This window comes from Lynx canadensis, chromosome C1 (assembly GCF_007474595.2).
Source record: "Lynx canadensis isolate LIC74 chromosome C1, mLynCan4.pri.v2, whole genome shotgun sequence".
Taxonomy (NCBI): Eukaryota; Metazoa; Chordata; class Mammalia; order Carnivora; family Felidae; genus Lynx; species Lynx canadensis.
In genome coordinates this window covers 40,889,539-40,915,283 of record NC_044310.1, presented here as the reverse complement: position 1 = coordinate 40,915,283, position 25,745 = coordinate 40,889,539, and the positions used below count along the sequence as shown (strand labels likewise).

At 36.4% G+C, this 25,745-nt stretch overlaps 1 protein-coding gene and 1 pseudogene across 1 annotated transcript in view; both read left to right on the top strand.

Annotated features, from left to right (window-relative positions):
* The window catches only part of EPS15 (epidermal growth factor receptor pathway substrate 15), a 148,889-nt gene that overhangs the window by 60,358 nt on the left and 62,786 nt on the right, over window positions 1–25,745 (top strand). Inside the window, 5 exon segments of the mRNA XM_030323635.1 lie at window positions 2,530–2,533; window positions 3,280–3,369; window positions 4,382–4,527; window positions 6,492–6,648; window positions 10,903–10,988. Of these exon segments, the coding sequence (XP_030179495.1) occupies window positions 2,530–2,533; window positions 3,280–3,369; window positions 4,382–4,527; window positions 6,492–6,648; window positions 10,903–10,988 (483 nt within the window).
* Window positions 10,909–13,800, top strand: LOC115521925 (annotated as a pseudogene).

The following is a 25,745-nucleotide window of genomic DNA, read 5'->3' as shown; positions in this document are numbered from 1 at the left end:
TGGCACTTTGGGATTTATTATTTTTTTTTTCTTGTTTGTCTTAACACGTTCACATTGGACTGAAATTAACTTGTTACATGTTTGCTGCTTCTATTGGGTGGTAAATGTGAAAAATCTTCTTATTTTTGTATTTCTAGTGCTTAGCACAGTGCCTGGTGGCTAGAAATTCTCAGTAAATATTTTGTTGAATTACAGTGATGAAGAAAACTTGTATTATTTGTAACACATAATAAATGGTTGTTATTTTCATCCCAGAATGCTATTTTAAGAAATTAAAACTTGGCAGTTCAAGTGATTGAGGAGACAAATGATCAAATAAAACTCTTAAGATACTCCTAAAATACTGGTTTTCAATGTATGGTCTCCCATCAGCAATATCAACATTACCAGAGAACTTATTAGAATTGTAGATTCTCAGGGCTTACCCCAGACCAACTGAGTCATAATCTCTGGGGTAGGGTCGAAGAAACCCTCCCAGGAATCCTGATGGCCACTAAAATTTGAGAAATATTCCCTAAAGGCACAGAGGGAAAAAAAAGGCAAAGAAAGTGAGCAGCTACTGGTAATTGACTGCAACAGTAAAACTAAATCCCCTCTTTCCCTGTTATCACTGAGAAAGCTTAGGCTTGTTTTTGCCAGGTCCTTCCTTCATTCCTTCCTTCCTTTCTTTTTGTGAATATGGTGCATCATTTGATTTAGTTGCTGTATTTGTTTCAATGGTAGTCTTTGATTAGGATAAAGTACAATATAATAAAAAAAAATTGCAACCCAGCAGTATACTGTTCACTTTTTCTGTTTTATTTGGTAGACAAATTTTTGGCTTCAGTTTTGTGAGGGAAACTATTTTCAAGGCAACATCAAATTAATGATACTTTTTTTTAACTTTCAAAAAATGTGTTGTCTATTGGCAGCGGATAGCTGACATAGCTTTTTTGCTTCTAGTGTCTACTTTTTCCAGGAAATGACTCCCATCTGCAGCAAGAGGAATGCTGACCTTTAATGTGCATGTTAGTCACTTCTTTTAGCTCAGTGCCAATTTAATAATATTACACATTTCGTGAATTTGGTTGAAAGTATGTGCTAGCCAGATTGTTTTCACTCTGGAGTTTCAAGCTTTTGAAGAATTAAAGTTTGTGTTTTTCTAAAACTAAATTGAATTCTTCAAGTTGACTAATGAATGGGGAGAGGAGAGTTCTTGGTTTGGGTCAAATGGTTAAATGTGGTCCCAGGACAAAGAGCATCAGCATCTTTGGAAACTTCTTAGAAATGTAAAATATTTGGCCCAACCCAGACTTAATGATTGTAGAATTCTGGGAATGGAGCCCAGAAATCTGTGCTTTATAAAGTTGTCCAGGTAATTCTGATACCTTCTATAATTTGGGTCCCACAGGGTGGAAGGTTAGTTTTAGCCCCTGTAGAGGACAGAATTGTAAAATTACATGGGTTCCCTAATGCAGCTGATCAAATCTGGGGAAAATAAGAGCTTTGTAGCCAGACCTTGCTTTGAACCCTATACTATGATTTCTTAAAAAATATCAGGCAAGTTAGCATTTCTGAGCTTCAGTTTCCTCATATATAAAATATTAGTAATCATAAATCATGGATGAGTGTTATTGTATTAGGTGTTCAATCAATACTAATTTGAAAGGCTCATAAAACTTAGAATTGGAAGCAAACTTCTTTTCGGGGAAAAATGTCATTTTCAGTGGAAACAAAATAATTAAGTAATTAAGCTTCCTTCCAGTTGCTGTTGGAATTTTTTTGGAGGTTCCAAGTTGCTTTGAGTAATTTCATATGCTTGAAGATTGTCACGGAAACTTTATCTTTTGAAAGTCTTGAAGGTGTCTTGAATTCTTTAAAATGAAGGGAGTATCCTGGGGCATTCTATATGTAGAATGCTTTATGCAAATCTTTATGTATTTAGTAATTAAAAATAATTTTAATAGCTAATATATTCTCATGGTTCAGAAACCAGTGCAGTATAAGATACTCCGTGGGAAAAAATGTCAGTTCCATCCTTGCCCTCAGTTCTCCATTTATACCTACTCTATAACCAACCACTTTTCTTAGTTTCTTGTTCATACCAGTAGAATTTTGAAATGTAAATGTAAGTACATGTTAATAATTACCACCTCCTTACCACAAAAGATAACACACTGTATACACTGTTTTATACATTAACACTGTACTTGGATATCTTTTCACATAGAGAAGTCTGCATAATTCTTTTTTTTTTTTTTTCTGGGTCAGCTTTATTGAGGACCACATATAGTGAATTGCATTCAATTTAAGTATATAATTTGATGAGTTTTGATAGTTTTATGTATTTGTGAAGGTATCCCAGTTAGGATAGAGAATGTTTGCCATGGTTTTTTGTTTGTTGGTTTTGTTTCTGTTTTTGTTTCATAGTATTTTATTGTATAGATGTACCATAATTTTTTTAAACCAGTCTTTTGTGTTGAGGACTTGGGTGCTGATTCATATAATTCTACTCTTAATAATCTTTTTCACATAGTGTTTTTTATGTAGGCAGGTAAGTCTAAAGGTAGATTCCCAGATGGGGGATTGCTGAGCCAAAGGAGAAGTAAATAAATTTGGTAGTTGTTGCCAATTTGCCCTTCATAGGCTTGGTACAGTTTGAGCTCCCATGAGCAATGTCTGAGGGGGACTATTTGCACAGTCTAGTTAACAAAGTACATTATGAAACTTGGGATTTTTGCCATTAAGTGGAAAATGGTATTTTAATATCGTTTTAACTTGAAGTTTTCTTTTGAGTGAAAGGGAGCATATTTTTGTATGTTAAAGGATAGGCCATTCATAATACTTTTCTGTAAAATACCTGTTTATACTCTTCTGCCCATTTTCCTATTGGATTTTTTTTTTTTTTTTTTTTTTTTTTTTTTTTTTTTTTTTTTTTTTTTTTTTTGCTTCTGTTAATTTCTAGGGACTCATTTTAGGAGATTAGCTCTTTCTTTACAAATATCTTTTCCCCTGATTGTATGCTTTTAACATTGCAAGAACTTCAGTTGAAGGGTATGTGTCTGAGTTTTTGCTGCTCTGGATATCCTTCTAACAGTTGCTTAACTTTGATTTATTTCCTTTTCTCCTTTCTTCCTTTCATCTCTCTCTTTTCCTCCTTCTTTTTTTCCCACTCTAATTTCTAAAAAAAAGAATGTGTGACAGCTTGAAGATGCTTTGTTGTTAAACAGTAATCTATTTAGTGGGTGTATGTTGTTAAATGATTTTAATATATATGACCCTGGTTCATCTCTCTTGAAGGCCATGTTTTTGGTATACTGCGCATTGGAGAAAGAACCTGTGCCAATGTCCTTGCCTTCTGCCTTGGTGCCACCTTCTAAGAGAAAAACGGTCAGTATATCAGGCTCTGTGCGGTTGATCCCCTCTTCAGCATCAGCCAAGGAACCTTACCACTCCTTACCACCTGTAGGCATTTTACCTACCAAAGCACCATTAAGACAGGTATAGATCTACCAGTGTTAAAGGACTTTTTTTTTAAGTGCATGGCATTTAACAGTTGATTGCTTGATGAAGATAGAAGGAGCAATCAAAGGGATCAAAGATTTAGAGCACCCTCTGGTTAAACCTGCATAATGTGATGTCTTGAAGAAGACAGATAAATCTTCTGCATTTGGCCTTACTTAGGTATATGGATGTTTTATTGGCTTTGCCTTGATCTACCTGGAATTAAAGTTGGAGACAGAAGATACTCCATGCTAATCTGGCATGCTTGCCTGGGTATAGTTAATAGATGTTTTGTTTTTTTAATCCCCAGTTAACTCTTGATTCTTTGGGATCAGATTATCCAATTTTGGGTTGTCTAAGGCCTTTTTTTCCTCCAGCCTGCTGCTTGTCAGGCTGAGTAAAGGAAAATAATGACAGAATATGCAAATCAGCCAGTTCAGCTACATTTAAGAATGCTGAATGAAATTATAAAAAATAAAGATTGAGAATTAACTGAATATTTTGTTTATATAGACTTTCCCAGTTACCCATATTAATGTGGTTATTCATAAGTCAAGAGTTAACTATGCTTGAATTTACTCATTACTTTTAAGTAAATTACTTTTAAGGAAAAAGTAGAAAGGGCATCTGTAAATGTAGTCCCAGCTGACCTATACTTTCCTTCTGTAATTTTCTTTTCACCACAGCATTTTGATTAGGGTGTGATGGAAATGGTACACTGTTGTTATAGTTAGTGGGGTAGAGTTGCTCAGAATTTTTACAGATACTGTCATGGGTTGAAAGAATGACACCTCAATTTTTTTCTCATTCTGACAAAAATTTTACATATATGTGTGTGTGTGTGTATATGTGTGTGTGTGTATGCATACATGTTTTGTTTTGTTTTGTTTTCCTGTAGTGGGTTGTAGCCCCTGCAGAAAAGGCTAAATATGATGAGATCTTCTTGAAAACTGATAAAGATATGGATGGATTTGTGTCTGGATTGGAAGTCCGTGAAATTTTCCTGAAGACAGGTTTACCTTCTACTTTACTAGCCCATATTTGGTAAGATTTTATTTAAATTGATTTAAAAAATATGGTTTTGGGGGCGCCTGGGTGGCGCAGTCGGTTAAGCGTCTGACTTCAGCCAGGTCACGATCTTGCGGTCCGGGAGTTCGAGCCCCACGTCAGGCTCTGGGCTAATGGCTCGGAGCCTGGAGCCTGTTTCTGATTCTGTGTCTCCCTCTCTCTCTGCCCCTCCCCCGTTCATGCTCTGTCTCTCTCTGTCCCAAAAATAAATAAACGTTGAAAAAAAAAAATATGGTTTTGTATAACTCTAGTTTTGTGCATTCTTATTTTTAGGCATTTATAAATCGGACAGTTTTGTTTCAAAATTCTTTATGGAGAAAATTTAAATCTGGAGATTTCTTTTGGATAATGGACAAAAGTTTGAGAATGGATTACCTGTTATAAGATTGACAGTATCAGTTAATGATTATTAAAATGTTAAAATGCAGCATCTGTTTATATCAACTAAACTTAAATTTTTTTTAATGTTTATTATTTATTTTTGAGAGAGATACAGAGAGAGAGGGAGACACAGAATCTGAATCAGGCTCCAGGCTCTGAGCTGTCAGTACGGAGCCCGATGCGGCGCTTGAACCCATGAACTGGGAGATCATGACCTGAGCCGAAGTCAGAAACTTAACTGACTGAGCCACCCAGGCACCCCTAAACTTAAATTTTTAAGGGAGAATCCAAAAATCTGAAATGTAAGCAATATAAAAAACAGTGTCTTCAATGTGTGCTCACATAATTCTGGTCCTTAAAAACATGAAGTTTAGTGTCGCTAGTGAATTTCACATTAAATGAGACAATACATATGAACATTTATAGTGTGCCTGCTGCCAATCCACCTGACTATACCAGAGGTTATCTTGAGGTTTTCAAGGGGCAGCAAATATCAGGTGTGGAACCACATAGCTGCATAGAGAAACTTACAAAAGAACAAAGGAGGACAGTAGATCTGCCTTAAGAGGAACAAGAACTCAAGACTAGGAAAGATTAAATATGTATAACTAATAATAGCTGCCACTTTCAAGTGCCTAGGCTAGGCAGTGTACTTAATAAATGGCAGCTGTCATGGGCTTGTTTGTTGGCATTATGCCCAGACTTTTTATGTACTTTGCCTTACTTCTCACTGTAACCTTGCAGGATATGTCTTTTCTCTACTTTATAGATGAAGAAACTAAGGCTTGAAGAGGTTAAAAAAATTTGTCCAAGATCACAAGAAGAAATAAGTAGAGAAGCTGGAATTCAGGGTTTCTTTGACACCTTAGCCCACAGTCTGTTCATCAGGCCACATTGCCTTTAAATGAATGAAATGGATCAGGACTTCAGAAAGCTGAGCTTAACAAAAGAAAAAAGAAACGAAGAAAGAAAAAGAAAAATAGGATAAAACATTTGCTGTTTCTCTTTAAGTGATTTTGTAAAGCTTTCCAGATTGCTTCCTTCTCTTCACATATGAACTCCATTTGCAGCTGTTGTTTCTACTTTGACTTGGTGATCCTTATATCCGCCTATTCCCAAGAGTTGCAGGAGGCAAGCCAACATGGAAATGTTTGCTTGGTTTAGAATCATTCTACTGCCACTAATGAACCAAATTTGTTGAGACTTCGGTTTCATTTTTAACATCTTTTAATATTTAGAATGTTGGGATTCTTTGGCCCACTACAACTCTTAACCTGTAATGGTTCTGGAAATTGGTGAGAAAGCACAAAGCAAACTCATATAAGAGACCTCTGCTCAGCACCAGGGTGAACATTCTCTTTCTCTTAAAACTTTTAGCTGATCTCTCTCTTCTAACATTTGAGTGAGTTTTGGGCAAGCCATACCCAAAAAGTTATGACTTTCTTTTTTAATTCCACTGATCATTTTTAAGAAGCTACCTAGTCCTATTACATTTTTCCTGGATTTTTAGAATGGTAGTTGTAGCATTTATATTCTGTTCGTTTTGTTTATTTGTACAGGACATTATGTGACACAAAGGACTGTGGGAAGCTTTCAAAGGATCAGTTTGCCTTGGCTTTTCACTTAATCAATCAAAAGTTAATAAAGGGCATTGATCCTCCTCACATTCTTACTCCTGAGATGGTTCCACCATCAGACAGGGCCAGTTTACAGAAGGTAAGTCAACTTAAAAGAAAACCTGAATGTATTAACAGAAAGGAGCAAGTGCTGTGTTAGATGACAGACTTGATTTGTAGGAAATAGTGGAGAAAATGTATCTGGCTAGGAGCAGAGCAGTATACTGTTTGTGGTTTAGTTTGTGTCTATAAATATGTTCAAATGCCTTGTATGACATCCTTGGACTGCAGCTCATTTACCCCAACATTCATTACATATATGGCAACCATATTTTCCAACGTAAAAAGTGGAAAAATGTGGTCTTTTTTACCCCTCTTGGATTTGTGAATTAATTTTTATGAATAAGGTATAAAATTTAAATGAAATCTATAGGAATTATTTTGTTTCATTTGATGATTCACTCTTACAGAAAATAGAAATTTGAAAACAAAATCTGGAAGATCATTATTTCTTGGTGTCAATTTTACATATAAACAAGAAAAACATCATGTTGAGAAGAAATCTGTGTGGTTTTTGCCACATAGATGATCTTCATTTCCTGAGGATATGGCCAAAATCTCACATCTAAACAGTGACCAGCAGGTTTCAGCCAGGTTTCTGGCCAGCGGTGGGAATTTTCAAAACTACATTGTTTTATTTAGTCTTGCTGTGCCTTGATTTTTCTCTTTTCCTCTAGAAATCCTTCCTAGCATAGTATATTTACAGTGTCTTGCCCTTAATAGAGCTTTAAAAGGACTCACACTGTCTAATGGCTGTTTGCCTTTAAGAATACATGCTTTGTATCTTTAAATCTCTTGTACCTATAAAGCAATTATTGCTGTGGTGATTCCTCAGAGTTAGATATAGTAAGAGTTGTCAAATGTGTGGTGTAAGGAGAGCTGTCTTGGAAATGTCAGGAGAATATTTTAGTTTGCATTAGTTTTGTCACATAGGTTTTAAAAAATCCCATTTTAACCGAGTAAAAGTCAAAATTGGATTTTTCCCCAAAGTCAACTAAATGGAAATTTATAGCCACCAGGTACAGAAGTTACTTCTAAGAGTTTTGTTCTTATTTTTTAATAAAATAAACATTTGATTATCTATTTTGTGAGTTTGGTGGGAGGGGGGGCACATTTTGTGAAGGTTTTGAGATTTTTTGTGATGTAGGACATGGATTTCCCAAGTTGTGGAGAAAGCTAAAAGTGATGCCACCCAGAAAGATAAAGGTTACAAATTTATGTGTGTGCTCTCTACAATACCTGTATTTCAGTTGTTTCTTCCCTTTTTTCACCTATGCAGACTTTTTTCCCCTTGCCACCTTTATCTTATACCCACTAAGTCTCTCAGCAATACAAATTACAGATAATGACAAAACTCTCTGAAATTATGTTTGTTCAGTTAAGTCTATAACATTAGTAGACACTCCAGGTTGCATCTGCTGTGCAGAGTTTTTAATAGATTTGTCTGAAGTCCATTCACTAGAACATAGATAACTTTGTCTATTTATGTTAGATATCAGTATTACACATTAAAATGGGATTTTATCACTATTATCTATTAATCACAATTTTTAACCTTATATATTAAAAATTTGCATTTGTTTTGTCTCTTGAATAATCTCTTTTCTCTTTATAATCTAAATTTTTTAGAACTGCATTTTTTTTGCAGCTTTGACTAATGTTTTTTTGAATATTGCTTTCTGTGTTTTTTCTAGTTTGGACTATTTTTTCCATTCTGCAGCACTCTGCTTTTCGCCTTTCTTGTACTGTCAGTTTCTTAACTCTACTCTCTCAAGGTTAGAGCTTTACTTTATGCCTTTTTTAGCATTACAGTTTTTGGTTTACAATTTTGAAATTAGAGGCTTTTTAAGCAGCAAAGTTGATGCAGAGAAAATACTTAAACAGCATGATTTTGTCACATGTCTGTCACTTGGTCCTTGTATGCATTTTAGCTTGCCTTCCTTAGGCTCTTTAATCCACTTAAAATCACCAAAGTGGAATTTTTATGTAATGCACAAAATAGGGTGAGAGAAAATATTTTGAAAGAAGGGAACATGCTACATTTTTCTCCATATGCCCTTATACTTCAGATGCTATTAGCTAAAGTTTTTCCATGTTCCTTGTTGCATGCCATTTTATTACTTTAGAATGGGAGTTTAATTTCTTTGTTAATAATTGAGGAGTGACACAAGCTATACCAACTACAGTACACTAATCTTCCTTCTAGAGTCATCTGTGGTATCCCCTTCTAACTTGTTTGAGGTTAAATTTATTTGTCTCCTTCTTATTTGATGATATTTTTGATAGTGAAAGACTGTCAGCTGTGAATCACATTTTTTGAGTTAGAGTGACAGAAGAGGTGTGGAAGTCATGAGTTTCTTGGTATACTTGCACCTTTCATAGCAGATTTCTCAGTAGCATTTAGGTGATGTAAGTTGCTTTTGGTGGTAAAAGTGAGATCATGTGCTAATTTTTCATTTTACTCAACTGTCAAACTGTCTGGCCAGGTAACCTAGCTCATAAGTCAAATTTAGACAGATTTAAAATCCTAGTGAATACTTGTCATGTTCAGAAATCCACTTTAAAATTTCTGATTTAATTTAGGATGATAAGGGTCTGTATATTAGTGAAACAGTAAAACAGTAAGAGGTGCATTTACTTACTATGGTTAATATGAAATTGAGACTAGCATTAATTGAATCCTAATAGATGAATTTTGGTATTGAATTTTGGTAGTGATAGACAAAACAAAACATCTGAGGACTAATAATGCAGTGTGCTGAAAAAATGGAAGGAATTATTTGCCACATTTTATTGACATACCTGTTTATCACGTTGGCTTTTAGGGTAATGGTTTCATTTATCTTAAATGATCTTGATATGCAAGTGCCAAGGGGCATTGTGTGAAATAGACTTGAATTTAACCAGAGGTCTCCTAATCAATGGGTCCTTTTTAGCTGGGTTCAACTTTAAGCAAGTCATTTAATCTGGTTCCCTAGCTCTAAAATTGAGTTAGTAATAATAATAACTGCTATAACCCAGTTTTCAGGTTAGTTTTGAAAATTGATTAATGGATTTGAAAGTGCTTGGTAAATTGTAAATCGTCATATGAATGTGAGGAGATGGGATATTATGAACTTTTAGGTTTCTTTTTCTGTTGTCCAAGTTGGTGACATACATTAAGTTCATAATACTAAGTTTTATGTTCTGCTAATAAGGTCCTTAGTATACTTTAGTTTTACATGTTCAGGCCTCAATTTTAACAATTTTTAATGGTGATTATTTTGTTATTTGTCAGTCTGATTGTAGCACTGGGGATAGGTCAGGTGTCTGAAGAAGCAGTTACCTTCTTGCCCTGACTTCAAGCGGCTATAAAAGGCATCAGAAATGGTTCACAAAGGAGGATTGAGCCAGGGTGGAAACAACTCATTGGGAGGTCATCCATCTTAAGAGCATATTCTGTTGGAGGAAATTAATTATAATAATGCCTTACATTTATAAAATGTCATAAAGTTTTGGAGTGACTTTACATACAATATTTATTTCATTTAATTTTTAAAGTGGGCAGGGAAGAGATTATTTCCCTATTTTACAGTAAAATCATGCAGCTAGTAGGATGGCAGATCCCAGAATAAACCCAGCTAGATTTTCTGAATACAGGTGCCTTTCAGAGACCAAGTTTGACACTTTCATTACTGAAAGAAAACCATATGTAAGGGATGTCATATATGAAGATAGTTTCATATATGGTGATATTAATATTTACTATGGAACATGCTGAGCAATTGGTTTTACTTTAAATAGGGTAGGCACTAAAATTGTTTAACAAAAGTAAATGCTGAATTGAATATAATCAACTACCATTATGGTTCTGAGATTCACCAACATTTGTTTACTTACTTTGTGCCAGATGACACAAGTACAAATAAAGCCACCCTACATCTCCCCAAGAAATGTATTCTTCAGTGGAGGAAGTAGTTTATAAATCTGATACCTGCTTTACTTCAATGTTTTAAACAGGCACTAGGATCAAGTGACAAAGACTTTGGGATCTGAAGTGTTGGCACCTATTGTAGAGCAACAGCTTTTAGAGAATTTAAGGGAAAATGTCTCAGTATATAACTGTGTGTGTGTGTGTGTGTGTGTGTGTATAAAATTGCACTAGATATGATTTTCGTAAATAAATTAAAAGTATTAGTAGTACTGTAAAATATGGAGTAGTCTGCATCCATGTAGTGCTTTTAAAAATTTTTAATGCTTCACCATATATAATTTCATAGTAATAACATTATAATTGTGAACTTTTTGTTTTTAGAACATCATAGGATCAAGTCCTGTTGCAGATTTCTCTGCTATTAAGGAGCTAGATACCCTTAACAATGAAATAGTTGACCTACAGAGGTATGTAAAGTAAAATTCAAGTTGACTGTATAAACATATACACACACACTTTTCTGTTTCTAATGTGTATCTTGGTAAATGCTACTTTATTTAATCGTTCTTGAATTGGGAATCTGTGAAACTTGTTAGGTTTTAGGTTGTAGTCACATTGTATAAATGTGTAAAACACTTATACATGATTTGGCATTTGTGAACATATTTTTCCTAGGCTTTTATTTGAGGTAAGATCTGCAGTGTAGGCAAACTTCCATCATCTGTCAACTCCAGTAATGTCATAATGAGACTCATCAACCCATACTAAAATTATGGTTGCTAAAACTCACTTTTGTAAATGGTTGTATTAGGTCACTATATCACCACTCTTCAAGATAGTGCATTATAAATCTTGGTTTTTGTTATTGTAACATTTTTTTCTGTGCCATAGTACTGCTCTTCAGCCTTTAAATTGTGTATTAATATATCAGGATGTGATGAGTATAACTATAAAACAGGAAAAAAGAATTTAAACAAATTTTGCTTATGGCTTTTACTAAATTGTTATTTGACAAAAGATTAGCCCATTCTTATTTGTTGGTTTTTTTTTAATTTTTTTTTAATTTTTTTTTAACGTTTATTTATTTTTGAGACAGAGAGAGACAGAACATGAACAGGGGAGGGGCAGAGAGAGAGGGAGACACAGAATCGGAAACAGGCTCCAGGCTCTGAGCTGTCAGCACAGAGCCCGACTCAGGGCTCGAACTCATGGACCGTGAGATCATGACCTGAGCCGAAGTCGGACGCTTAACCGACCGAGCCACCCAGGCGCCCCTTATTTGTTGGTTTTTAGATGAAGATATTTAATTTTAGTGCAGGGCCCAAACCTGCAAATAAACAATACATAATATGGAATTGTAATGAGTATATAATGAATATGGTGCTTTACAAATTTATTTTTCCCCTCTCAATGATAGTTATAATGCATACTTGTAAACATTTGGAAAAATACAGAAAAGGATAATGAAAAGACTGTATGTTCCTTAGAATAATATTTTGTTTTGAGCATTGAAAATCAAAGTAGGTAAGAAAAGCTGTATATAACCCAAAGAGTTAGTTGGGTAAAGAATGTTCTTTGTTATTAGTCAGAAAATGAGACATTTCCATGTCTGGTTCACAAAGTTGTTTCTAGTTGAAAATATGAGACATTGAGAGCTTGAGGCAGGATGTCTTTTGTCATTAAAAAATTTTTTTTAATATAATTCCTTCAACATTTTCTATATAGGTATTTAATTGTGTCAATCAGATTAAATTAGCATGATATTTTTAACTTCAAGAAGGAAAAGCAATAGTTGTAATGTCAGGGCAGTGGTGCTTGGAGCCTCGCGGGCACAGTGCCATTACTTGGAGTCTGTGGAGGCAGCGACATAGTGCTGACTGTGCACTGAGCCTAAGCAGCAGCAGCAGAAGCAGAAGCAGAGGCGTCCCCACCAACCCTTCCAGCCCCTGTGCTGGTGCTGCCACCCTTGCTCCCTCTGTTCTTCCTCCCTTCGTTTATATCATGGCTGATCAACGGACTGAAGAACAGATTGCTGAGTCCAAGGAAGCTTTCTCCCTGTTTGACAAAGATGGTGATTGGCACCATCACAACAAAGGAACTTGGAACTGTCAGAAGGTCACTGGGCCAGAACCCAATAGAAGCCACATTGCAGAACATGATCAAAAAGGTGGAGGCTGACGGTAATGGCACCATTTTTTACTATGATGGCCAGAAAAATGAAAGATGCAGACAGTGAAGAAGAAACTGGTGAGGCATTACAAGTCTTTGACAAGGATAGCAATGGTTATATCCATGTGGCAGAACTGTGTCATGTTGTTACAAACTTGGGAGAAAAACTAACGGATGAAGAAGTGGATGAGATGATCAGAGAAGCAGATATTGTTGGAGATGGACAAGTAAACTATGAGGAATTCGTACAGATAATGACCGCAAGATGAAGACCTACTTTCAATTCCTTTTCCCCACCCTTCCCCAGAAGAATGAAATAGAATCTTTTACTTTACCTCTTGGGAAAAAAAAAAACAAACAAAAAAACAAGCTCATTTACTCCTTCTGTTTTCTATATAATAAAACCTTCAAAAATACCTCATGTCCACACACACAGAATCTTCATGTATTGCCTGGTGGTCCTGTCCCCTAAAGATCAAGCCACACAGTAGTTTTATAATATAAATACTTGTACTACATTAATAATAAGGAAGCACTTAGTGGACTCCTTGCAGTTCCACTGCTAATGATTAATATGCTGTTTGGGCTGGCCAGTTTTTCATGTGTACGACTTGACAATGGAGCACAGTCAGGCATTTGTATTGAAAATGAAAAATGAAAAAACAAATTTAAAACCTATTCAGATGGATTCAAGTTCAGTTTGTGAGTATAAATTGTCATAACTGGTTTATTCAAAACTAACAGTTAAAATTGGTTTATGTCAGCATGCTGTGCAGAAAAATGGGTGAAGGATAAACTGTTTAGTTGTAGCTTCATTTAGCAGGATGGTCCTCTTGTACTTCCATGTGCCCTGACCCATGGTGACGATGATACACATCCTGATGGCATGCTATGCATATTGGTTTAGTGTTATCCACATTGTACTAGAGGTGTCACCGTTCACACAAATTTTTAAAAAGAAACCTTTACTGAGGGAGCATCTTTGAATTGTTTTTAAAACCTTCTGAACCATGACTTGGAGTCAGCAGAATAGTCTGTAACTGCAGACTTCAGCACAACCATCAACAGCTGTTCAAGTAATTAAACTTCGTGTCTGTTCCAAGTTGTAAATGTTAGTCTTTTTTTTTTCCAATAAAAAGACCATTAACGTAAAAAGAAATAGTTTTAATACCATAATCTTTTCAAATACCTGTATCTCCCACCTGAGCCCAAGACCTGTATTTTCATTTGCCTACTAGAGAATGTTCAGTAGGACATGACTTCCTAATCTTCCCCTGACCACTATCCTTGTCTCGTTTATTTGCCTTTCTCAGTGACATCACCATTTATCTAGTCACTCAGGCTAGAAATCTGAGATTTTTCTTCCTCTTTTTTCTTCTATCTTTGAAATGTTTCTTGAAATCACTCCTACCTTTCTGTCTCCTTTGCCTGGTCACCTCCTCCTGATCTTTCAGATCCCATCTTAGACATCACTTCTTCTGGAAGAGAGGGCCTTCTCTGACTTGTTTACCTTCCAACCCTCATACTTACCAAATCTTACATAGTTTTAATATTTATAGTAGTCATAGCATTTACCATACTTTATTATAATTGTCTATTTTATTTGATCTCTCAATAGCCTATGTACTCTTTTTTGAGAGAGAGAGAGAGAGAGAGGGCGCAAGTGAGTGAGGGGCAAAGAGAGAGAAGCGGGGCACAAGCTCACCTGAACCAGGGCTTCAGCTCACTCGATGTGGGACTTGAACTCATGAACAGTGAGATCATGACTTGAGCCAAAGTCAGATGCTTAACACCTGAGCCACCCAGGCGCCCTAGCCTATGTACTTTTAAGCATAAAGACTGTTTGCTTGTTCACTGTTCTATCCCTAATGCTTAGCTTATATAACAGATGAGAAAATAATTTTCATCTGTCCTGGCTGTACTATTGCTTCTGTCTTAGTTTTCCTAACCCTTAATCTCTTCTCTGGATTACTATTGTAACCTCCTAATTGATTCTGTGCTTTGAGTCTCTCCTCCCTTCCTTTGCACCTCCAACTGATGTACAAAATACAACTCAGATCTCTGAGTGACTTCTTATCCCCAGCTGGATTCAGCTCACTTTTCCGAATATGGTATAAAAGCTCTTATTTCAGGTGCACCTCGGTGGCTCATTCGGTTAAACATCTGACTCTGTCAGCAGAGAGCCCACTTCGGATCCTCTGTCTCCCTCTCTCTCTGCCCCACCCCCCCCCCCACCAAATAAATAAACATTAAAAAATAAAAAGCTCCTGGGGCGCCTGGGTGGCTCAGTCAGTTGAGTGTCAAACTTCGGCTCAGGTCATGGTCTCACAGTTTGTGAGTTCAAGCCCTGCCTCTGGCTCTGTGCTGACAGCTCAGAGCCTGGAGCCTGCTTCGGATTCTGTGTCTCCCTCTCTCTGCCCCTTCCCCGCTCATGCTCTGTCTCTCTCTGTCTCTCAAAGGTGAATAAACATTAAAAAAAAATTAAAAAATTAAAAAGCTCCTTTTTCATGTTTTCCTTTGGTATCCTGACCATTCTTTTGTCTTAGCCACCTCCCACAGTAAAGTAGAATCCTTTTCTTTGACACCATCAACCTCCTTGAGAGCAGACACTATGTGTTTGCTCTTATACTCTCAATGTTGAGCATAGTGCTCTACATTTTGGTTTCATTCCTCTTCTCCAGTCATGTGGTGGGTGGACCTCTCATGTCAACATGCGACACCTTTTTATTCTTCTGTGCCTCTCATCCAGTTGTTCCCCTTTGCCTAAGCACAGCTTTTACCTTGTAAACTTTAACTTATGCTTCAAAACCCAGCTTAAATATCATCTGCTTTGTCAAACCACTAAAATCTTGATTGCTAATTGCTTTTTTTCCCTTTCTACTTCTAGAAACTTTATTCCTTTGTAATAATACTCACCATATTTTATTGTGGTCCTTTTGTCCCCCCTCCTTAATTTGAACTCCTTCAGGGCAGGGGCTATGTCCTATTTACTTGGATAGGTCTAGAAGTTAAGGCGCACAGTATCTGACACAACAAAATCTCATTATAGGTTAGCAGGTTGAATGAATAAATCAAAGTATGTTATAAATATTAGAATATTTCCCAGACTTAATTCCTGCCAAGTTTATGACAGACTAGGAGCCATATATTAAAGGATGAAAGGGCAAAAGTTATGAATAATAGCTTATTTTGAAGACTGTAGAAGAGGATTTTACAGATAAAAGGATCTTTAATCCTCACAGGGGCATTAGGTTATTGGGCTGTTGTTTCATATTTTGACAACCTGTTTTTGTGTCAGGGATTTCCTTTGAGAGTCCGATGAAGGCTTTTAGACTCTATCCCCTGCCCCCCAAAGAACATGTGTATCCATGTATACCATTTTGCATTTATTTCAGGAGTTCCCAGACCCTTGGAAACTATCCATGAATCCATTTTTAAGAACCCTTGCTCTGAAAGTAAAGTGTCTCAAATAGAGAAGTTCTTGACAGTGAAAAATCAAAACTTGCTTCAGTCACTAAGATAGCGTGGTGGTGGTGAATTGTGCTGAGGCAGGAGTTAATATTTATTTGCCTTCTGTCAGCTTCTACTTCCTTCCTGTCTCTGTCCTTTTAGCAAGAACATCAGGAAGTAAAAGCTACATCCTGTCAGGCCAGTTTGTTATCCTGGTTTTGGACCAGTAAACAAGATAGGTAATTACGATGATAGTCATTATGTATTGTGTTATGCCTGCTTTATATAATTTCTCTAATTCAGTTCTTGCAATATCACTAGCGGGTAAGTAGTTTTATCCTGATTTTTCAGATGAAGAATACATGAGTCTTCTTTTCTAGGAAGGTTTCCTTGATATCTACCTCAGCTTGGAGAGCATTCAATTTCCTTTTCTCAGAACACTTATAATACTGAATTATATTTCTTTCTCCAGTAGATTGTGAACTATGTGTGATAGCAGAGACTGTCTCTTATTTCTAATGAGGCAACATAGTATATTACTTCAGAGCATGGCTTTCTAACTAGATTGTGTAGTTTGACATGTAACATGACTTAGCCGAGTAACTTAGTTGTCTGTGCCTCAGTTTCTTCATCTGTGAAATGGAAATATGACTAATACCATGTAAAATGCTTAATATCTTTCTTGAAATGTGATAAATTCTCAGTACGTGTTCATAGTTGTCATCATCATCATCGTCATCATCCCCAATTCCCAGCTCAGCACTTAAAGCACAACATTTACTGAATAGGTGCTCAGCAAACATTGGTTGGAGTAGCTGAATGAACATTCTCATTCCCTGGTTGAAGAGAGACTGGAACTTTGTAGTCAGGTAGCCAGAATCCATGTTCCTAAATATATAGATCTCTAACTCAGTCATATTAAAGAATTGATTTTTTAAAAATCTATTTAAGGCAGGGGCACCTGGGTGGCTCAGTCAGTTGGGCATCCGACTTTGGCTCAGGTCATGATCTTGCGGCTCGTGGGTTTGAGCCCCTCATCGGGTTCTCTGCTGACAGCTCAGAGCCTGGAGCCTGTTTTGGATTCTGTGTCTCCCTGTCTCTCTGCCCCTCCCCCACTCATGCTCTGTTTCTGTCTCAAGAATAAATAAAATATTTAAAAAACCTATTTAAGGCAGTGTTAGCATACAGTTTGAATTATTTATTTATTTAAATATTTATTTTTGAGAGCCAGACAGAGTGTGAGTGGAGGAGGGGCAGAGAGAGGGAGACACAAAATCCAAAGCAGGCTCCAGGCTCTGAGCTGTCAGCACAGAGCCCGATGCAGGGCTTGAACTCACCAACCGTGAGATCATGACCCGAGCCAAAGTCAGACACTTAACCAACTGAGCCACCCAGGTGCCCCCAGTTTGAATTTTTTAAAAAAAAATTATGCTTTGGTCTAGTTAAGTTCAAATACCATTAGGAACCATTAGCTCTGAAGAGAGCATTGCTTATACTATTGTATCTGGAGCTCTTTTGCTTATATGATCCAACCTGGCCTGTTTCTGACCCTGTAAAGATTTGTGGTACTCCTTGATCTCAATTGTGATTACCTCAGCAATGGTGTTACTGATTGAATGATTGAAGCTTTAGGTTATAGTGTGCTTTTGTTTGGTAATAAGGAGTCAGTCTAATTAATTTTCACACAAAGTACATGGCTCAGTATTTAAAACCTTTATTTAGGGAGACTTCCCTTATTTGAAACTCTCCCTGATAAAGTTTGAGTCTGTACTGTCTATCTAATACAGCCACATGTGGCTACTGAGCACTTGAAATATAGCTAATCCAAATTAAGATGTGCTATTAGTGTGAAATGTACTGGATTCCAAAAAGGAATGTAAATATTTTGGCTATACTGGCTTAAATAAAATGTATTTTAATAAATTTTACTTGTTTCTTTTTACTCTTAAAATATAGAGCATTTAAAATTACATATGTGACTTTCATTGTATTTCTTTTGGATCTGGTCTCAATCAGTTGTAGTCTGTAGAAATTACATTTGCTTGCGTTATTTTGTGGCACTGGTAGCTTATTAAGGGGTTCTTCCCTGGTTTAAGAAAGCAGTAATTTTTTTTTTAGTTTATTTATTTTGAGGGGCGCTGGGTGGCTCCATCTGTTAAGCATCTGACTTTGGCTCAGGTCATGATCTCATGGTTTGTGGGTTTGAGCCCCATGTCAAGCTCCATGCTGACAGCTCAGAGCCTGAAGCCTCCTTTGGATTCTGTGTCTTCTCTCTCTGCCCTTCTCTGCTCCCACTCTTTTCTCTCTCTTTCAAGATAAATAAACATTGTAGAGAAAGCTTATTAATTTTGAGAGAGAAAGAGAGAGAGTGTATGCATGTGAACAGGGGAGGGACAGAGAGAGAGGGACAGAGAGAATCCCAAGCAGGCTCTGCACTGTCAGCGCAGAGCGCAATGCAGGGCTTGATCTCATGAACTACGGAGATCATGACCTGAGCTGAAATCAAGAGTTGGACGCTTAACTAACTGAGCCACCCAGGTGCCTCAAGAGAGCAATAATTTTTAAGATGTGTTAACAGTCTGTCTTTGGGAAACAAAAGTATCTACTAAGAAGTTTCAGTTCCTGAAGGATTTAGAAATGAGTCTCTACCCATCTATTTAAGTTCTAACTGGCATACTCTAGATGCTTGATTGAAACTTTCAAAAAGCCAGTAAATGTACCTTTATACTAGTAAATCATATAATGGTAATAATAATAAATAAATAAAGGCAGTTGACATTTATTAAGCACTTATTGTGTGCCGGCATTGTGCTGAAGTCTTTCTAGATGTAACATAAATTAGTCCTTATCAACTTTAATATTTTGCTTATTAAACATTTTTTAATGTTTATTTATTTTTGAGACAGAGAGAGAGCATGAGGTGGGGAGGAGCAGAGAAAGAGGAGACACAGAATCTGAAGCAGGCTCCAGGCTCCAAGCTGTCAGCACATAGCCCAACACGGGGCTTGATCTCACAGACTGTGAGATCATGACCTGAGCCCAAGTCAGACGCTTAACTGACTGAGCCACCCAGGCGCCCCTCCTTATTTTATAATTAGGAAAACTAAGGCCTTGTTTTACATTTTTTTCTTTTACTGTTTCCGTCTCCTTTTGTCTTGTCAGATAAGTAGAATAAATTAATTATTTGGGGTTTGCAAAATAAGCTTTTATTTCTCCTTTAAAAAAAAAAATTGAACCATCACATGTTGGATTCTGCCACTGACGAGGCAGTGGTCATGTGAGCCACACTCCAAAGTTTGTGTTTTTCCTGGTTCTAGCTAGGCTTTCTTTTCAGTAATTTATCTTCGTGAATATCTTCTCTAATTTATTTTTCAAAAGTAAAACTCATTAAAACAGCCTCTCAGAATTAATTTAGTTATTCCCATAATACCTATAGCATTTGTCTTGCAGTTTTATAATTAATGGTTATGTTTGTTTCCCCAGCAAGCTATAGGTAGGGGCCTAACTTTAATCCTTGTTTAGCATGTAGTAGATATTCAATAACTGTTGAATGAATGAAATAATATATAGTCATATAGAGATTGTATGTTTAAGGCAACTTGTAGAGAAATTAAATACTTAAGGTACAAATTAATGTCTTTACTCCAAAACTGTAACTCAAGTTTTTATCAACTCACTGTGAGTTCTTGGAGTGAAATGCTGTCTGACTTTCAGACTGGCTTGAATTAGAAGTCAAGACTTTCTCCTCAACTGTCTATAATTGTTACTCTACTCTAACTCAAGATTTCTGGCAATTCTCAAGATAAGCAGCGTCAGAGTGTTCTATTACCTTTCTAGCAATTGTCATCAGTTTTATGAGCAATAAGAGTCTCTATTTCCTCTCCTCTTCTTCAGAACAGAGGCCAGTAGAGAAGGAAAAGCTATGTGGTAAATGCCATTTGGAGTTCAAAAAAGCTCAGCTCAGAAACCTTTAAGGACTCCCCTTGCCTCTATACTAAAAGTCTGTCTTACATAGTACTGAAGTTCTTTTATAGTCTTACCTTGATCTTCCATTCCAGGTTTATTTATTTACCACCCTGAACCCTTCATCCTAGATAAGTTAGTCTACTATCTAGAATTTTCTCACCTCTGTGCTTTCTTTTTTTTTTCTTTATTTTTTATTGTGGTAAAATATACATGGCACAAAGTTTACTATTTTAGCCATTTTTTTAAAGTTTATTTTGAGAGAGAGAGAGCGAGAGCATGAGCAGGAGAGAAGGAGGTCTGGAGTGAGAGGGGAAAGAGAGAATCCCAAGCAGGCTCAGCACTGTCAGTGCAGAGACCAATCATTGCAGGTCTCACACCCATTTTAGCCATTTTTAAGCATGTAATATGGTGGCATTAGGTGCATTCATGTTCTTGTACAACTATCACCACTATTCATCTGCAGAACTTTTTCATCATCCCAAACTGAATGATTTAATTGGACTTGATGGCAACTTAACTTTAATGACATATAAAATTCTATTCCTATAAGCTCTATTCTCTCCATTTTATGTTATTGATGTCATAAATCACATCTTTATACATTATGTATATGCTCTCAGATTTCTTATTTTTTACACATTTGTCTTTTAAATTCTGTAGAAAATATAACGGGGAGTTGCAAACCAAAATTACAGTAATAATGGGTTTTGTTCTGGTCCATGTATTTACCTTCACTGGAGATTTTTGTATTTTCATATGGCTTCCACTTACATTTAGTAGCATCCTTTCCTTTCAACCTGAAGGACTCACTTTAGCATTCCTTGTACCAATGGTGAGGAAGTCCTCAGCCATTGTTTATCTGGAAATATCTTAACTTTGCTTTCATTTTGGAAGGCCAGTTTTACCAGATAGTGTTTTCAGTTAACAGTTTGTTTCTTTGTTTTTCTTTTAGCATTTGTGTATGTTGTTCCATGGCCTTTTGGCCTTCAAGGTTTCTGCTGAGAAATCTACTGATAATCTTATTGAGGATCCTTTGTATGTGACAGGTCTTTCTTACTGCTTTCAAGATTCTGTCTTTAAGCAGTTTTATTATAATGTATCTCAGTGTGGGTTTCTGGGTTTTCCTGCTTGGAGTTTGTTGAACTTCTTGGATTGTAGATTGGTGTATTTTATCAAATTTAGGAAGATTTCTTCTTAGTCTTCTTTGCTCTTAGTCTGCCATTTTGCTGATATCCCATGTGTTTTCTCGCATAAGCTCTCTTTCCTTTTGAAATACCATTTTTCTATCTAATACTCATTGTTTCCTTCAAAGCTTAGCTGAAGTCTCACCTCCTTCACAAAGCATTCCCAGGCTGGAGTAATTTCTGTTGATATACATAGCACTTAGTATCTGCACAGCTTATTTTGCAGTTAATGATCTGCCTTCACTGATTGATTAAGCAAGCCATTTCTGACCCTCTCCAAGGACAGTCATGTGCCTACCTTCTGTGTTCCCACAGCACCTTGTGCTTGCCTGTTCTAGCATCGAGTACACTGCATTGTGACTTTCTTTTTATATTTTTCTGCCAAATCCCTCACATATACTGCTAATGGCAAGTACCTATCTCATTGTTTTTTGTATCATTAAAGTTTAGCACGGTGACAGTATGTAGTAAGTAGGATTCAGTGTTTGTTGAATCAGTAGATAGGTCTTAAAGTTGCATAGGGAGTTTTGTTATGTATATTCTTTTTCACTCCTTGCAACAACTCCTACGTGTGTTATATAAGGTTGATATTATATTCAATTTATTTTGAGGAATTGACTTACACAGTTGTGGGAGCTGGCAAATCTGACAGGACAATCCGGTAGGTTAGAGACTCTGGGAAGAGTTAATGTTGCAGCCCAAGCCCAAAAACAGTTTGGAGATAGAATTCTCTCTTCCTTTGGGGAACCTCAGTTTTTTTTCTTTTAAGGACTTAAACTGATTGGGTGAGGCCCACCCATACTGTGGTGAGTAATTTACTCAAAGTCTACCTTCTTAAATATTAATTTCACCTAAAAAAAAATCTCTATAGTAACTGCCAGACTGGTATTTAACCAAATACCTGGGTACCATGGCCTAGCCAAGTTAATGCATAAAATTAACCATCACAAGGGGTGAAGGGACCCAGAGCCTGAACCCTACCGGGAAATCTCTACCTGCCTTTCACCTCAGCTTTTTTATGTAAAAATTTTATTACTCATTAGGCAGGGACAACAAATGTCCCCAGCTCCTGGACTCACATTTGCCCACCTTCATCATTTCACAGGAATACTTTTTCCTAAGAATGAATGAGATAATCCATGTAAAATGCTTATCACATAACATCTATCATGTAGTAAAGGCTTAATAAATGGTAGTTTTCATAATTAGTAATGTAGTAGTAGTAGTATAGCAGTAGTTATTGTTGTTGTAAAGGTAGTACTTGTAGATACAGTAGTGGCAATAATAATTTTCTAATGAATTTTTATTTTATTTATTTTTAAGGTTTATTTTGAAAAAGAGCATATGTGGGGGGCAGAGATAGAGGGAAAGAGAGAGAATCCCAAGCAGGCTACATGCTGTCAGTACAGAGCTCAATGCTCAGGGCTCAAACTCCCAAACCATGAGCATGACCTGAGCTGAAATCAGGAGTCCAGCACTTAACCAACTGAGCCACCCTGGCACCCCTACCATAGTTTTCTATTAGTTCCAAATGAGGGCATCCTAAATAAAGATCCTGACTGCCTTGTCTTTGGTCATGGGCCTGTTCTTGAATAATCCCTGTGATGGTGAGCTGGTGTACTGTGACTGGTTAAGCTTTGGTCAGGAGCCAATCCCTGGCCAATCATTGCTCAGAGAGGTTGAATCTGTAAAGAGGTGGCCTTGTCTACTTGAACTGTATGGGCAGAAAGGTGATAGTTGAGGGAGAAAGAGAGGAACAGTCTCCTAAAAGAAAGATTGCTGGGTCCTAGGAGAAGGGAAGGTCAGCCAGAACAAATAGTTATTCTACAGTGATTTAAGTACGCTGCCGTGTGATAGAGCCAGTATTTGAATTCTGGACTATTTAATGCCAAATCTTTTGCTTTGAAAACCATATAATGAGTTTCTAAAAGTAGAGATAGTTATTTGAATATTAGGCAAGATTTAGGGGGCAGAAATTTCTGTGATTACATTACATATTCTATACATTAGATCAGTGTTTTCTAAAATCTTTTGCAACCCATAATTCCTTTTAAGAAATTTAAAAATTACTCCGCCAATGTTATTTAAAATTCTAAGTAATGTTAATGTTATCAGTAAAAAGTGGCACAGCATAGGCTCAAAGCCTGCTTTTTTCGTAATTACATGATATCTTGTACAATTTACCTTGCAAATCTTAAGATGGTAGAGATATTAGCATCTGCATAATGAAAATTAAGGCTGAGGCTCTGAAAGGTTGTGTGATAATCAGAGTCAAAAAAAAAAAGAAAAACAAAAACAAAAAACAAAAGCAGTTTCATTGCAGAGCCAGGTTAGAATCTTAGTCTCTGGGGGCGCCTGGGTGGCTCAGTCGGTTAAGCGTCCGACTTCGGCTCAGGTCACAATCTCACGGTCCGTGAGTTCGAGCCCCGTGTCGGGCTCTGGGCTGATGGCTCAGAGCCTGGAGCCTGCTTCCGATTCTGTGTCTCCCTCTCTCTCTGCCCCTCCCCCGTTCATGCTCTGTCTCTCTCTGTCTCAAAAATAAATAAAAACGTTAAAAAAAAAATTAAAAAAAAAAAAAGAATCTTAGTCTCTGGTTTTTAGTCCTATTTTCTTGTCCTCCATAAGACCTTAAATGCCTTACTGAATAATAGTGTAGTAATGAGAATAGTAACAAGAGTAATGAGAATAGCTTGCTTTTCTGTGTTTTCTTGATAGATTTATTGGCAGTTAAGCTACTTAATAATAAGAGCCCAAAATGTGCCCCAAAATATTTTATTTTATTTTATTTTATTTTATTTTATTTTATTTTATTTTATTTTATTTTATTTTATTTTATTTTGTTTTATTTCATTTCATTTCTTTTCATTTCATTTCATTTCATTTCATTTCATTTCATTTCATTTCATTTCATTATTCTATTGTGCAGTCAGGGAGAGGGGCAGAGAGAGAGTTGGAAAGAATACTGAGCAGGTTCCACATTCAACACCAAGCCTGACACACAGTTCAGTCCCACGACCCTGGGATCATGATCTGAGCTGAAATCAAGAGTCAGACGCTCAACCAACTGAGCCACCCAGGCGCCCCACAAAAAGATTTTTATAAGTAAGTTTCAGGATTGAAAAAGTTACCTTCATGAGTTCTAACTAACTGATTTTTGGCTTCCAACTAGTTTCTGTTTTTTATTGCTCTCAGGTTGGAAGAGAATGGGTATTTATGTTCAGAAAAAAGACTTAAAACTGTTTCTGGGAAGGGCTTTGAAGGTGACTTAATCCTGTTTCTCTGACAGTATTGGTATTATATCAAAATTAAGACAGATGGCTCACTCCCTTCTTGCCATTAAACAGAGCCTGGGAAAATGAAAAGTGAATTGCATGGACTCAGGTTCCCTGAACTTGCTTGTTCTTGGGAATAGGTTTTGACTACTTTATGTAGGTTTATACAGTTATCCAGGCTTCTGAAAGCTTATCTTGGGCTTTGTTTTTCTTGCTGGTTCACATACTAGTTTCCATCGAATCAGAACCGGCAGCTTTTAGAAACCAGGGAGATAATGGCTTTGGTATTTGTGGATTCTTTAGGATGTGCCAGGATCTTGGGAGTGAATTGGGTCAAAGAGATGGTCTAAGATAGAAGGTATGTAGAATCACTTCTTTTCCCTTCTGGAAGTTACTAAGCTGAAGGCTATAGCTTTTCCTGTCATCCAAGATGAGTAGTGCTTTGGGAAAAATGCTCACACACCTATTTTTGAAATATATCTTACATCTGTCTTATCCCCATATATTGGTGGACTCCTTAGGAAACTGCATATAAATATTTTTTTATTGTGGCACTGAATCTTGAAAAGAATTAGGTTATTGAATTACTACTGTTAAACAGAATGCTTTGTATAGTTGTGCATTCATCATCTGTAGAAAAACAGGTGATGTTATTTGAAAGAAAGGGGAATGTAAAATATATGACCAAGTACCTAAGCACCTTTGTGCACCTGAATATATTTAGGTATTTTTACTTGCCTGAAATGGGAAGGATAGCTATAGAAGTTGAGTCTGTGGAATACCACAGAATAGCAATTTGGCATCCCTGAAATTATAATCTAAGTTAATGAGAAAATTATTTGATCTTTAGTCTAATTTATAGGATAGATTTTCAATTGTGATGGTTTTATAGAAGGTAGTATAACTGATTTTATTTTTTTTAATTTTCTGTTTAGTAATGTATGTTATACTACTTGATTTTGATAATAAAGAAGTTACCATGAGGCCAGAATTTTACTAGATAAAAGTGGATTAAAAAATTTTACTGATCTCAGTACTATGAGAATTAATGCCTTAAGATTCCATATTTATTATATAGTTTGAAATGATCTTCATGATATGTTTGGAGATATCACCACTGCTATCCTCATTCCCACACCCAAAATTATGAAGAAAAATTTGTACCTTCTAAACTTCTTCCATT